Source organism: Poromitra crassiceps (assembly GCF_964638095.1).
Source record: "Poromitra crassiceps genome assembly, chromosome: 8".
Taxonomy (NCBI): domain Eukaryota; kingdom Metazoa; phylum Chordata; class Actinopteri; order Beryciformes; family Melamphaidae; genus Poromitra; species Poromitra crassiceps.
Window position 1 is genome coordinate 48322155 of NC_139629.1, and position 13034 is coordinate 48335188.

The 13034-nt window shown below is 47.0% G+C and overlaps 1 protein-coding gene across 1 annotated transcript in view; it reads right to left on the minus strand.

Moving 5' to 3' along the window:
* dock3 (dedicator of cytokinesis 3) overlaps window positions 1–13034 on the minus strand; it is a gene marked incomplete at both ends in the record, with an annotated part of 74523 nt that overhangs the window by 22311 nt on the left and 39178 nt on the right. Inside the window, 10 exons of the mRNA XM_083642376.1 lie at window positions 106–276; window positions 1204–1285; window positions 1411–1511; window positions 1637–1720; window positions 2172–2269; window positions 4577–4748; window positions 6283–6389; window positions 6935–7097; window positions 8856–8980; window positions 10573–10698. Coding sequence (XP_083498502.1) covers window positions 106–276; window positions 1204–1285; window positions 1411–1511; window positions 1637–1720; window positions 2172–2269; window positions 4577–4748; window positions 6283–6389; window positions 6935–7097; window positions 8856–8980; window positions 10573–10698 — 1229 coding nt within the window. The remainder of the gene's footprint in view (window positions 1–105; window positions 277–1203; window positions 1286–1410; window positions 1512–1636; window positions 1721–2171; window positions 2270–4576; window positions 4749–6282; window positions 6390–6934; window positions 7098–8855; window positions 8981–10572; window positions 10699–13034) is intronic.

Here is a 13034-nt window from a genome sequence, read left to right on the forward strand (position 1 = left end):
CTAAACAGACAAATAAATAGGAAAATAACAAACATTTATAACCAAAAGATAGACAAACAGATGATTGTACAAAGATGATGTGCAGCAGACAGAAGAAGGTCTGACCTGCGTGAAGACCAGGGTCTCGGAGCTGCGGCCGTCCAGGCTCAGGACGAAGCGGATGGACTGGAAGAGCTCTTGGATGCTCGCCCGAAACGGCTCCTCCTCCATCCCGCAGGTGGCTCGCGAGTACAGGATGCGAGACTGGACAATGAACTTGAACAGGTACTCCAGAGCCTGGATGGGGGGTGGAGGGGGTGGAGGGGGGTGGAGGAGGGGGGGTAGAAACAGTTAGGTACGGCACATGTCACATTGCATCATCTTGCAGCTCCCTCACAAGCGCCATGAAGCACCGGATGGCTTTGTGCTTTACCTGGCAGGGGAAATCGATACATGAAAAAGAGATGTTTCCAATCTTCAGGCTTTGTAACTGAATACGTCTTCACATGATCTCGTCAGAGAGGCAACAGGAAATCCGCAGACTATGTGAACTCTGCACACGTCAATAGATCTAGAGATACAGTATTGATCAATTCCTTTCAATAGTCTTGTTCTGAACGGAGAACTCGCCTTGTAAGGCTTCATATTACACCTTATCAGGTCTGCTTGCCTTCTCGTTGACCATTTCCTTTGCGGGTTTTTTATCTTTTTTTTTCCAGATTTGTCTCCCATTTTCTCTCCAGGCAGTTGTACTTTGCCAATCTCCCCCTGCTGTCCCGGTCATTGCTCCAACCCCCTCTGCCGATCTGGGGAGAGTTGTAGACTAGCACATGCTTCCTCCGACACATGTGCAGTCGCCAGCCACTTCTTTTCACCTGATGGCTGATGATCCCCCCCCCCTCCCAGTTCCCCTCCCTCCAGTGGAGGCACTAGTACAGTGGCCAGGACTCATACCCCACTGGCTTCCCACCCACAGACACGGCCAATTGTGCCTGTATGAACGTCTGACCAAGCCGGAAAGTACCACTACTGGATTATACATGTACAGACATACCTTTATTGCCACTCAAAATCTGAACCAGATGTGTGTGTGTGTGTGTGTGTGTGTGTGTGTGTGTGTGTGTACGTGCGTGCGTGCGTGCGTGCGTGTGTGTGTGTGTGCGTGTGTGTGTGTGTGTGCGTGTGCGTGCGTGTGCGTGTGTGTGTGTGATCTCTAACGTTTACCCTCATGGCCTCCTGGATGTGGTCCTGTCTGACGACCTCAGCGGAGCGGTCCATGTACCACTTTAGACATCGAATCAGCTCTCTGCAAATACAGCGAGAGCCTCAGAGTCCACGTCATCTGCAACTCTGTTAGGCATCTACCGGTAAATCAGATTTGGGACATTGATTTCATTTGAAATGGAAAGCATGATGCACATATGGTTTTACTTGTAAGCCAGAGCTCCAGCAAAGTGGTTCTGGATGTAGGAGTCCATGACAGGTCTGAAGTGGTAGAAGCGGCTGTCCCTGAGCAGGTTAATGATGAACACCTGAACGTACACACGGACAAACAGATGTTACGGCTATTTCCACTACGTACAGTCACAATACATCATTTAATATACAAGTATACAGTAGCTGTGTTTCCCTAAATAGGGGACTGTTGTTTTCCTACCAGTGACTGGAAAACCAGCGGGCCGTATTTATCAGTGTTGTCATCTAAGAGACAAAATAGCGTATCGAGGACATCTCGCAGGAACTACAGGGGGAAAAGGGAACAAGACTCAGTAAAAGCATCACGACGCAACAGTATCACAGTGTTTGTATTAGAATAGAAATAAAGGGCTTACATTATTACTTTTTCAAACCAGTAAAATATGTTTTACATACGTTATTTCTGAATACAAACATGTATTTTGAGTCACAAAGAGTTGCGAAAGTTGAAAAAGGTAAGTTGAGTTAAGAAAGTCGTAAACAGATTATTCTTTCGTCTGCATGACCCTCTGTATATACCCTCAAAGAATTTAAACTACAGTACATTCAATACTCTTTAAACATTCAAGACTGGACATTTAACTTGGAAAACAAATCATAATCTTTTCTTCCCTGGGCCAAATACTATAGGTGATTTACAATCACGCCCCTCCTTAGTGATTGCGTCGTCAATATGACGCCTCACATCATAAGATGAATAATCAGCGGACAGTAACCTTGACAATCTCCTCTCCGTTGATTTGACGCAGTCGACCTAGGATATCCAACACCCGGTCCGGATGGGCCTTCCAGTTCAGAAGGGCCAGGAGGTCCACTGAAAACACAGAGTCGAATAGAATAGAATAGAATAGAATAGAATAGAATAGAATAGAATAGAATAGAATAGAATAGCAATGAGTCCGGAAGACCTGCATGTTAGAACTTCCGGTTCCTACTTATAAAAGGCAATGGGATTTTTATGGATTTTGGTTAAATGCCTGAAATAAGGTCTGTGGTTAATAAAGGTTTATGAAACAGCAAACTTTGTGTTCAGCAAGATAATTATAGATAATTATAAAAAAAAGAATACGTTTTTTAAACGTGATTTTCAGTAAACGCTTCAAAAGATATAAAGTGGTCCTCACTTGTGAAGATTATCTTGCTGAACACAAAGTTCACTGTTTCATAAACTGTTGTTAACCACAGACCTTATTATTTCATGTATTTAACTGAAATTCCCAGGGGAAAAAATCTCATTGACTTTTACGCGTAGGAACCAGGAAGTGCAGGGACTTCTGGGTAAGCCTACAAAAATACATCCTCCCTGCAGTACTCTATAGCAGTGGTTCCCAAATGGTGGTCCAGGTTTGGGATTTTGTGATCCTATAGGGCAGGGGTGGGCAACTGTTTTTCATGGGGGGCCACATGAGAAACCCAGATTGTTGCCGGGGGCCGAACAAATATTGTCACGCCGTAACCCATGGATGGGCAACTTTGATGATAGAGAGGGCCACAAAAAAATGTCCTCGCTACCAGTTTTTGCTGAGGGCTGAACGGCGCCAGCGCGAAACATTTTGGGCATTTGAAGCCAGGTTTAGAGGAATAACTCATTTTAAATTAACAGTTGTGATGTCATTATTCAGTCTTAACCACCAATATTTGATCCTTTTCTCACGCACTCCTATGTCACCACCTGCTCTCCCTGCAGGGCTTGAAATTAACTTTTTTCACCACCTGCCAATATGGCTGCTAGATTTTAAAGTTACCAGCCAATTCGAATTTCCACTAGCCGAAATGTTTTTCTTGAAATAAACCAGAATATGAGTGGGTTATTTTAAGCTTAAGTATCAGTAAGTGGCCCGGGATTCTCAAAGCCTGTGTTGAGGCTCACACAAGAACAAAAATGCACTCTTGAAGCTAAATAAATCCAAAACCAACAAGTTAATTATTTAAATTTCTACTTCAATGTAGAACAGTCATTTCTTACACATGAGATTACTTTTAGCCTTTTAGTCATAAATATTATTGAAATATATTCCATATTCCAGACTGAAATGCTATAACAGAAGAGTATTGGCCAGAATGACATGAACATTTGGACACTTATTCAGTGGGTATCTTGCATGTTGCGTTCAGGTGCACTGTAAAAAAAAAAAAAAAAAAAAAAAAAAAAAAAAAATCTTTTTTTTTTTTGCAATACCATCGCGGGCCACACAGGGGGCGCCAGCGGGCCGCATACGGCCCGCGGGCCGTATGTTGCCCATGTATGCTATAGGGGGTTAAATTGAGCTGCTTGGTGCCATCAACTAAAAGGGGAATCAGACAGCTATAGATTTATTATGAAACATAAAAGTGTGTCACTATTCTAACTGATTATGTGCAAAAGGGCCCTAAACACTATAAAAAAAAAAGTCATTTTCAATCGATGAAATCCCCCCCTGCGCGCGCTCTACAGATGAATGGACTATTCCTTCTCCAGCGGAGTTTAGCCTGCATGGGCAGCGCTTGAAGTCAAGCCAGACTCCGCGAGTGGAGTGGAGGCGCACAGACACCTTAATTGGCCCGGGAAGCAAGCATGAACTCCTCCAGGTAACGTGGTGCATTTCAACACAACAGTTTAACAGCGTTGTCGGGGCGCATCTCAAGCGATTTCAAAGGCGAGGGCCAGGATGGGAGCACCCCCCCCCCCACCAAACCCCCATGAAAACAGAGGAAGAGAATGACGATGATGATGATGATGATATGAGGAAAAAACTGCATTCAAAGAAGAGTGTGGTCAGTCAGTCGGTCAGACAGACAGCACAGATCGTAGAGTAACAGGTGGAAGGAACGGTAGGGAGGGAGAATAGGTCAGATAAGAAAACTTTTAAATTGCTGATATTCTGCTTAAACAATTCATTGTATTGATTAAATGGTAGGCTATGTTGCTGCTTTGATGTAATCTTACACAAAGTTTCAAATGAATTTGTGAATTATTTTGTTGAGTAAACATGCTTTAAGTAAATAAAAAGCATTTACAGACTATTTTGCATGGATATGAATACAGGTGTGCCTTGAGATTTTGGCTTGCCCTTTGGTGTGCTGCTCTAGAGAATAGTGAATAGTGAAACAAACAAGAGAGCATTGTGAGCGGTGAGGTTACCGTTCTGTGTGAGCTTGGTGGAGCAGAGCAGCGTGGACACCCAGAAGGTCTCCTTGGGGCTCCTCTGGAAGGGCAGGTTGGGGGGCAGGGTGGGGCAGCTGTTGAAGTCCTCCTTGCAGCAGGGCATGCTGAGGTACAGGCCCTGGTTACTGAAGGTGGAGTTCTCGTCACACTGCGGAGGGAGGGACAGGTGACACTCAGTAGGCCAGCAGGCTTGGAAAAATGTTGCTAAATATAACATGATTACTAATTGCGCTGCACTTTTTTTCTGCCGCTTTGAGACATGTGTCAACTGATAATGTACTGTAATAGAGAGGCAAAGTGACCGCCTGCTTCCTGCTTCAGCACTGTACCAGAGATTTTTATCCGCCATTTATTTTCCCATAGACATTTCATAGAATGCTTATAGAAATAGTTTTATTTGGTCAAACCAAACGGTTCAGCAATATTTAGAATCGGGAGAGACCACAGAACATTTCACTCGGACCAACGTTTTGGTCTGAGTGAAATGTTATGTGGGCTCTCCTGTTTGTAAATATATCTGAACCGTTTGGTCTGAACAAGTAAAACTATTTTTATAAGCATTTTACGAAATGTCTATGGGAAAATAAATGGCAGATGAAAATCTCTGGTACAGTGCTGAAGCAGGAAGTAGGTGGTCACTTTGCCTCTCAACTGCCGGATAATGTGGATGCCATCACTGATGACATCACAATTGCTCAAGTGACATCAGTGATGACATCACTTCCATCACTGACTGACACCGCCCGGACAGACAGACAGACAGAGCCCACTTAGCCAATTTTAACAAAAAAAAGATGACATGATCTGGCAGTTAGTATAGTGGCTACAAGGCACCATACCTCTATGTCAGTGCAAGTGTGTGTGTGTGTGTGTGTGTGTGTGTGTGTGTGTGTGTGTGTGTGTGTGTGTGTGTGTGTGTGTGTGTGTGTGTGCTCGTGTGTGTGTGTGTGTGTGTGCTCGTGTGTGTGTGTGTGTGTGTGTGTGTGTGTGCTCGTGTGTGTGTGTGTGTGTGTGTGTGTGTGTGTGTGTGTGCTCGTGTGTGTGTGTGTGTGTGTGTGTGTGTGCTCGTGTGTGTGTGTGTGTGTGTGTGTGTGTGTGTATGTGTGTGTGTGTGTGTGTGTGCTTGTGTGTGTGTGTGTGTGTGTGTGTGTGTGTGTGTGTGTGTGTGCTCGTGTGTGTGTGTGTGTGTGTGTGTGTGTGTGTGTGTGTGTGTGTGTGTGCTCGTGTGTGTGTGTATGTGTGTGTGTGTGCTCGTGTGTGTGTGTGTGTGTGTGTGTGCTCGTGTGTGTGTGTGCTCGTGTGTGTTGTGTGCTTGTGTGTGTGTGTGCTCGTGTGCGTGTGTGTGTGTGTGTGCTCGTGTGTGTGTGTGTGTGTGTGTGTGTGTGTGTGTGTGTGTGTGTGTGTGTGTGTGCTCGTGTGTGTGTGTGCTCGTGTGCGTGTGTGTGTGTGTGTGCTCGTGTGTGTGTGTGTGTGTGTGTGTGTGTGTGTGTGCTCGTGTGTGTGTGTGCTCGTGTGTGTTGTGTGCTTGTGTGTGTGTGTGCTCGTGTGCGTGTGTGTGTGTGTGTGCTCGTGTGTGTGTGTGTGTGTGTGTGTGCTCGTGTGTGTGTGCTCGTGTGTGTTGTGTGCTTGTGTGTGTGTGTGTGTGTGTGCGTGCTGTGTTTCTGTGTTAATCATGCGCCCACCTTGTAGACATACAGCTCGTGGCTCTCGTCTGACAGCGTGGTCCCGTCTTCTCTCATCAGGGGAGTGAAGGCGAAACCAAACAGTTTTTTCTCCCCTTTGTCTTTAGCTGAAAGGAATCATCACATCCTGCTTACGTACATCTCCGCTGTACGAGCAGAACAAAGTCTAACCCCCCCGAGCACAACCCCATCGTCCTCATGACGATCATCATGTGCTATAGAGACACTGCGGAACGCGTCATCATTCAGAAACCATGCCCAAAACGAGGGGAAACAAAAACTCCCGCCCCCAATCCTGGCGTTCTCCTATGTCACGTGAATTGCACACAAAAGATCATATATACGGAAGATGAATACTCCGACTTACTTCCTTATCCACATTTTTCTTCTCGCCAATTCTCAATGGCTTCCTTGTTTTGCTCGGGGAGTACAAAAAAACTTGAATTGGCGATTTTTTTTTTTACATTTGTTGTGTGCGCAGCCCACCACCACACAACAGCTTTTAGCTACGTTTAATTCAAGGAAAATGACGCTGGCTGGTGTATGGCAGTGAATGGAGAGCTTTCCCCCTTCATGGGCGTGGCCTATTTCATGCAGTGTCTCTATGAGATGATTTGCGAGCGGTGGTGGTCGCTCGGCGTTCCTGACTCACTGGAGCAGTGTCTGAACTCGAAGCGGAGGTGGGACCCTCTGAAGCGGTCTATGGGGATGGGCAGCTTGACCATCTCGCTCCAGCGAGGGCTGTTGTTGTGGTAGAGGACAAAGGAGCGATGCTCGGTGCTGTTGGGCTCCCCGCTGCCCAGACTGATGCAGTCCTGAGAGAGAAGAAGGAAACACGGCAGATCGGTTGTCTCTATTTAGTCTTCGGGTTCCCAGACAATTGGAGAGCTCCTCCGCATGCCAAATCATCTGGGAACTTCTTGCCGGAAATAGTTGAGAACGGCCACTAACGAACCTACGCCCCTCTATCTAGTTACCGGAAATGACGCTCTCCCCATTATCCTCTGAAGTGATTCTAGTAAGACAAACATACAGCAAGCCGCCATGAACAGCTCTGGGCCTGTGAAGCAAATTTTGGCGTTGTGGCCAAGGCCCGGTATTGCAAGTCACGTGATGCACTGGGCCAAGAGAGCTTTTTTCGCCCCCATACAAATACATGGGGAAAGAAGCAGCTGTAAACATTTCCTGGGTGTCACTCAAAGTCAATAACGGCTCTTTGAATCGAGTTTTAAATAATGGCGCCATTTTTCTTTCGAAGTCACCAAGAAGCCTTTCGAGGAGCTCCCTCTCTCTCTATGGCTCTTGGCCACTATAACGACGTTCATGTGGGATAGGCGGGGCCAAGAAAAAGACTACTACGTAGAATCTATCGGCCCACCAGGAAGTAGAAGTCGAAACTTTTTTCAGCGCACGCGCTGGGCGAGCAACTTTCATTGGAATGAATGGGGCCGCCATCTTGCTGTGCCTTCTCCCGGTTGTATTATAGCTCCACGGGGATACAGCGAATCACTTTGTAACACAGCGAGAACGTTTTAAAACATTGAAAATGGACGTCCCGAGCGGCGCTACATTATTTCATTCCATTTTATCCGTTTACAAGCAACAACACAACTTCTGCATGTCGCCGCCCCTTCTGCACGAAGGGCCGCCCTAAAGATTGGATTGGTTCTGCTAGTGTCCTCTAGAGAGAGAGTGGCGTCAGCGGAGTGACCAAAATGCGAGACTCATTAGCCAATGAACAGCCAGGAATGGGTCTCGCGCTACTTTTGCATGCTAAAATAAAGTTGATAATGTACAATTTGATTTAAGGGATGAAAAACCCTTTCAGAGTACAACACAAACTGTCTATTTTGCTGCAACTCGACAGTGCTGCTTAATCCAGGACCTTACTTCCTGGAACTCTTGAGAGTAAAGAACTGGTCCATTGGAGTGAATGGAGATGTCGGGACTCTTCTATCTACACGGCTCTGGGTTCTGCTATGCATTGCCCTCCCCCCCCCCCCCCCCAAAAAAACTCTCCGATTGTTTCCACCCAGTTTTAGCAACAAAAGCTGGGACAAAGTTCTCTGTCTCTCTGAGAACTGAGTCTGGTCTTCATTGGGATATACTGTACATCATATGGATGGATGGGAGGAAGGTTACACTGATATAGAGAGGCAAAGTGGACGTCACTTCCTGCTTCAGCACTGTACCAGAGATTTTCTTCCGCAATTTATTTTCCCATAGACCTTTTCTAAAATGCTTATAAAAATAGTACTATGGCATCAAAACAAAAACATTGATTTTTTTTTCTTTAAACCCGCATTTTTTTTAACGTTTTGGTCCGAGTTAAATGTTATGCGATCTCTCCTGTTTCTAAATATAACTGAACCGTTTGGTTTGAACAAATAAAACTATTTTTATAAGCATTTTTACAAAGTGTCTATGGGAAAATAAATGGCGGATGAAAATCTCTGATACAGTGCTGAAGCAGGAAGTGACGTTCCACTTTGGCTCTCTATACCATGCGGTTGATATAATGCGGTAGATGGAAAATAAATGAGATTAGGGACATAATAACAAAAGTGTCGTACTTTGAGCGTGTCCCCGTCGGCGTACAGGACATAGACGGTGACCTCGATGTTCTTCTGGACGCTCTTGCCCCCCCGCTCAAACTCCCCTCGCTCCAGCGTGAGGTACAGGTCGTTACGTATGTCACCTGGGACACAAAAACGTGGGGAGGGGGGGAAGGACATGGTTAGGCCTGACACACTCATAACTGCATGAGAAACGTTCTACACCGTTCTCGCAGGAACGTCCTCGCCTCAATGTCACTGCTAGTCACAAAAAACAAGACAGAAGACATCTCCAGAAATTCCCAGACTAGGATCAAAACAACATGGCGTGGTTAACCTAGTGTCCTCTAGAGAGAGAGTGGCGTCAGCGGAGGACCAAAATGCGAGACCCATTAGCCAATGAACAGCCAGGAATGGGTCTCGCGCTACTTTTGCATGCTAAAATAAAGCTGATAATGTACAATTTGATTCAAGGGAAGAAAAACCCTTTCAGAGTACAACACAAACTGTCTATTTTGCTGCAACTCGACAGTGCTGCTTAATCCAGGACCTTACTTCCTGGAACTCTTGAGAGTAAAAAAGTGGTCCATTGGAGGGAATGGAGATGTCGGGACTCTTCTATCTACACGGCTCTGGGTTAACCCATTGATACCTGATGCAGCATTTGTGTGTGTATCCCTTTAAGACCGCGAACCGCGTCGTCCGCAAATGCTGCATCAGGTATCAATGGGTTAATAAGATATAATGTACACGTGCACAGACCTTTCAACCAGCCTCTGCTTCACACATGAGCCCAGAGTGGTCAACATAAATTAGGCCACAGAGGTGCCACACAGGGTTGGAAAGATGTGCACCTACCACACCTCATTGTTCTTGTCAATGAAAAATGACCCACCTGAGTTGCTGTAATACACTGGAGCTCATAACTGCCCCAGCACCCCGTTGTAAGGTCAGCGCTTAATGGAACCAATATCAGTGCGGCAACAGTGTTGGGAGAGATATCGCCGTTATTTATAAGATCAGATGATAGTTATTTATATCCAAGTCATTTCCCTGGGGGACAGATGAGTCACAGTGAGTGGTATTGAGAGGTATTTAGACCGAGTGGGGGAAGAGGAGGGGAGAGAGAGAGATGTGTGCGTGCGCCATACGCTCTCAATGGAAATCGAGCAGAGCTGATGAAACAAATCGAAATAAACACACACACACACACACAAATGCAGGGTATCTTTCTCTCTCTCTGCTCTCTCTCTCTCTCTTTAGTTCTCTCTGAACAAGTTCTTGTCTTTATCATCTGCTCAGCACCTCCTGACCTAAATGCTGATCTCATACAAATGAAAGCCATCTATATAGCCCTCCACGGCACAGAGCCAACGCGTTGCTGTGAAAACAGACCTATGTTGCTATTTCATCTGTAGCATCGCTCTCTCAGCTCTGCCCACGCTGCTCCCCGCTTCAACGTTACCCCCCGCTGTTCCTATTTTTCTATTTGATCCCTCCCCCCCCCTTCTCCACGCTCCCTACATGGCTCTCGCCCCTATCCGCTTTCTCCTTCATCGGTATCCTCGCAGCACCTGATCTGTCACCTTCCCCCTTTAGCCATGCATCCTACCCATCTGCCCTCTGGTCTCCACCTCCTCTCTGATCCTATTGGTCCCCATTACCTCCCCCCCCCACCTCCTGCCTGATCCTATTGGTCCCCATTACCTTCCCCCCCCCTCCCCCTTTCGTTTACCTGGCAGGATGACATCTGGGAAGCCCAGTTTGCGCGTGAGTGCCAGGGCCCTGCTGAACACCGCCTGGTTCTCCCGTCTGATCTGCTCCAGCTCGCCCCGCAGCAGCTGCAGCGAGATGATGAGGCCTGGAGACAGAGGGAGGGAGTGTGAGCATACGTGTGTGTGTGTGTGTGTGTGTGTGTGTGCGTGTGTGTGTGTGTGTGTGTGTGTGCGTGTGTGTTTGTGTCGGGGGGGGGGTGGGAGGGCAAGAGGGGTAACGGGCAGATGAGGAGGTGCGTGGGTGTGTGGGAGGGAGAGGGAATAGGAGCAGAGAAAGCAGACAGACGAAGAAGGAAGAGAAAAAAATGAGGAGGGAGGAACAGAGGGGCATTTAAGGGACATTAGTCAGAGTGCGGGGGAGGAGGAGTATGGATGGAGAGATGTAATCAGAGGCAGAGGAGAAGACAGAGGAGAAGACAGACAGGAGTATGGGTGGAGAGATGTAATCAGAGGCAGAGGAGAAGACAGACAGGAGTATGGGTGGACAGATGTAATCAGAGGCAGAGGAGAAGACAGACAGGAGTATGGGTGGACAGATGTAATCAGAGGCAGAGGAGAAGACAGACAGGAGTATGGATGGAGAGATGTAATCAGAGGCAGAGGAGAAGACAGACAGGAGTATGGATGGAGAGATGTAATCAGAGGCAGAGGAGAAGACAGACAGGAGTATGGATGGACAGATGAGAAGACAGAGGAGAAGACAGACAGGAGTATGGGTGGACAGATGTAATCAGAGGCAGAGAAGACAGAGGAGAAGACAGACAGGAGTATGGGTGGACAGATGTAATCAGAGGCAGAGGAGAAGACAGAGGAGAAGACAGACAGGAGTATGGATGGACAGATGTAATCAGAGGCAGAGGAGGAGACAGAGGAGGAGACAGACAGGAGTATGGGTGGACAGATGTAATCAGAGGCAGAGGAGGAGACAGACAGGAGTATGGGTGGACAGATGTAATCAGAGGCAGAGGAGGAGACAGACAGGAGTGTGGATGGACAGATGTAATCAGAGGCAGAGGAGGAGACAGAGGAGGAGACAGACAGGAGTATGGGTGGACAGATGTAATCAGAGGCAGAGGAGGAGACAGACAGGAGTATGGGTGGACAGATGTAATCAGAGGCAGAGGAGAAAACAGACAGGAGTATGGGTGGACAGATGTAATCAGAGGCAGAGGAGAATAGCAAAGGGGAAAGAGATGGTGTTGTGGAATGAAGCAAGGAGCAGGGCAGAGAAACAGAGGTAGGGTACACATACACATTTGGAGGCAGAGCCGGGTGACTCATAAGCTAGCTCGTGATCTGAGATGTTCCTCACAAAAGGGAAAGAACACCGAATTGGCACGATTCACTACTTTACAGTGATGCCATTTTGGAAATGTCCCACACTAAAAGACATGCGAAAGCAGAGATAGAGTTTCCCGCGCGTCCTCTGTCCTTTGCGGGTTGTGGAAGCTAACCCATGTAGCTGAGCTATCAATAATAATGGATTCTGCCCTTCTGCTTCTCCTTAATGGATATGATCATAGGCACAGTGATCAATACTGTGTTATGACGAAGAATGTCTGATCCACCCTTGGGAGACCTCTAAGACCGTGCAGCTGCACGCATCACACCTGTAACTGGTCGGATGTATCAAGCAGGATGTATCAGAAGAATACAGCCAATAGTGTGTAGTGCAAGCCCCCGGGAATAGCGCTGGGCTGTGAAGCCATTTGAACATGGTGGCGAAGCTCTGTATTGCAAGTCACGTGACGCCATGCAGCCCAGAAAGGAAAATTCTCATCCACTTGCATGGGGACCCCGGCAGCTGTTAAACCCAGGGGAATGTTTTCCGGCTGTCACTCAAAGTATAAAACGAGTCTTTTAATTATCAAACAATTTTTTATGGGGCATTTTTTCTTCAGAAGCCACTAGAGCCGTATACGGGTGTATTTTCTTCATCTACATCTACATCCATGGGTGGGAGTTGGTGGGAGACGTCATGGAACACGTCATGGCACACATGCGCACTTCGCCTTGGGCCGCATGGTCAGGAAGTAAAACCAGGAAGAAAAAACCCCCATGATGGCTTCATGCGCCAGTGAGCAGCCTCCGTCCGAATGCATGGGTGGGCGTGGCTCGTCCCCTATCCAGTTCTTTTAATACATCCATGGTGTAGTGTTGTAGTCGAGTCACAGCCAATAGTGTGTAGTGTTGTAGTCGAGTCACAGTCAATAGTGTGTAGTGTTGTAGTCGAGTCACAGCCAATAGTGTGTAGTGTAGTCGAGTCACTGTATCTCGAGGAGTCCACGGTGTTTGAGTCCGAGTCACCAAAGAAGAGTCTGAGTCAAGGTCCCATAATGACCTGAGTCCAAGTCCGGCGTTACTGAACATGAGCGTGACTCTGCATGTAGGTGGAACACACGTGACTGCCCTTGCACAAAAT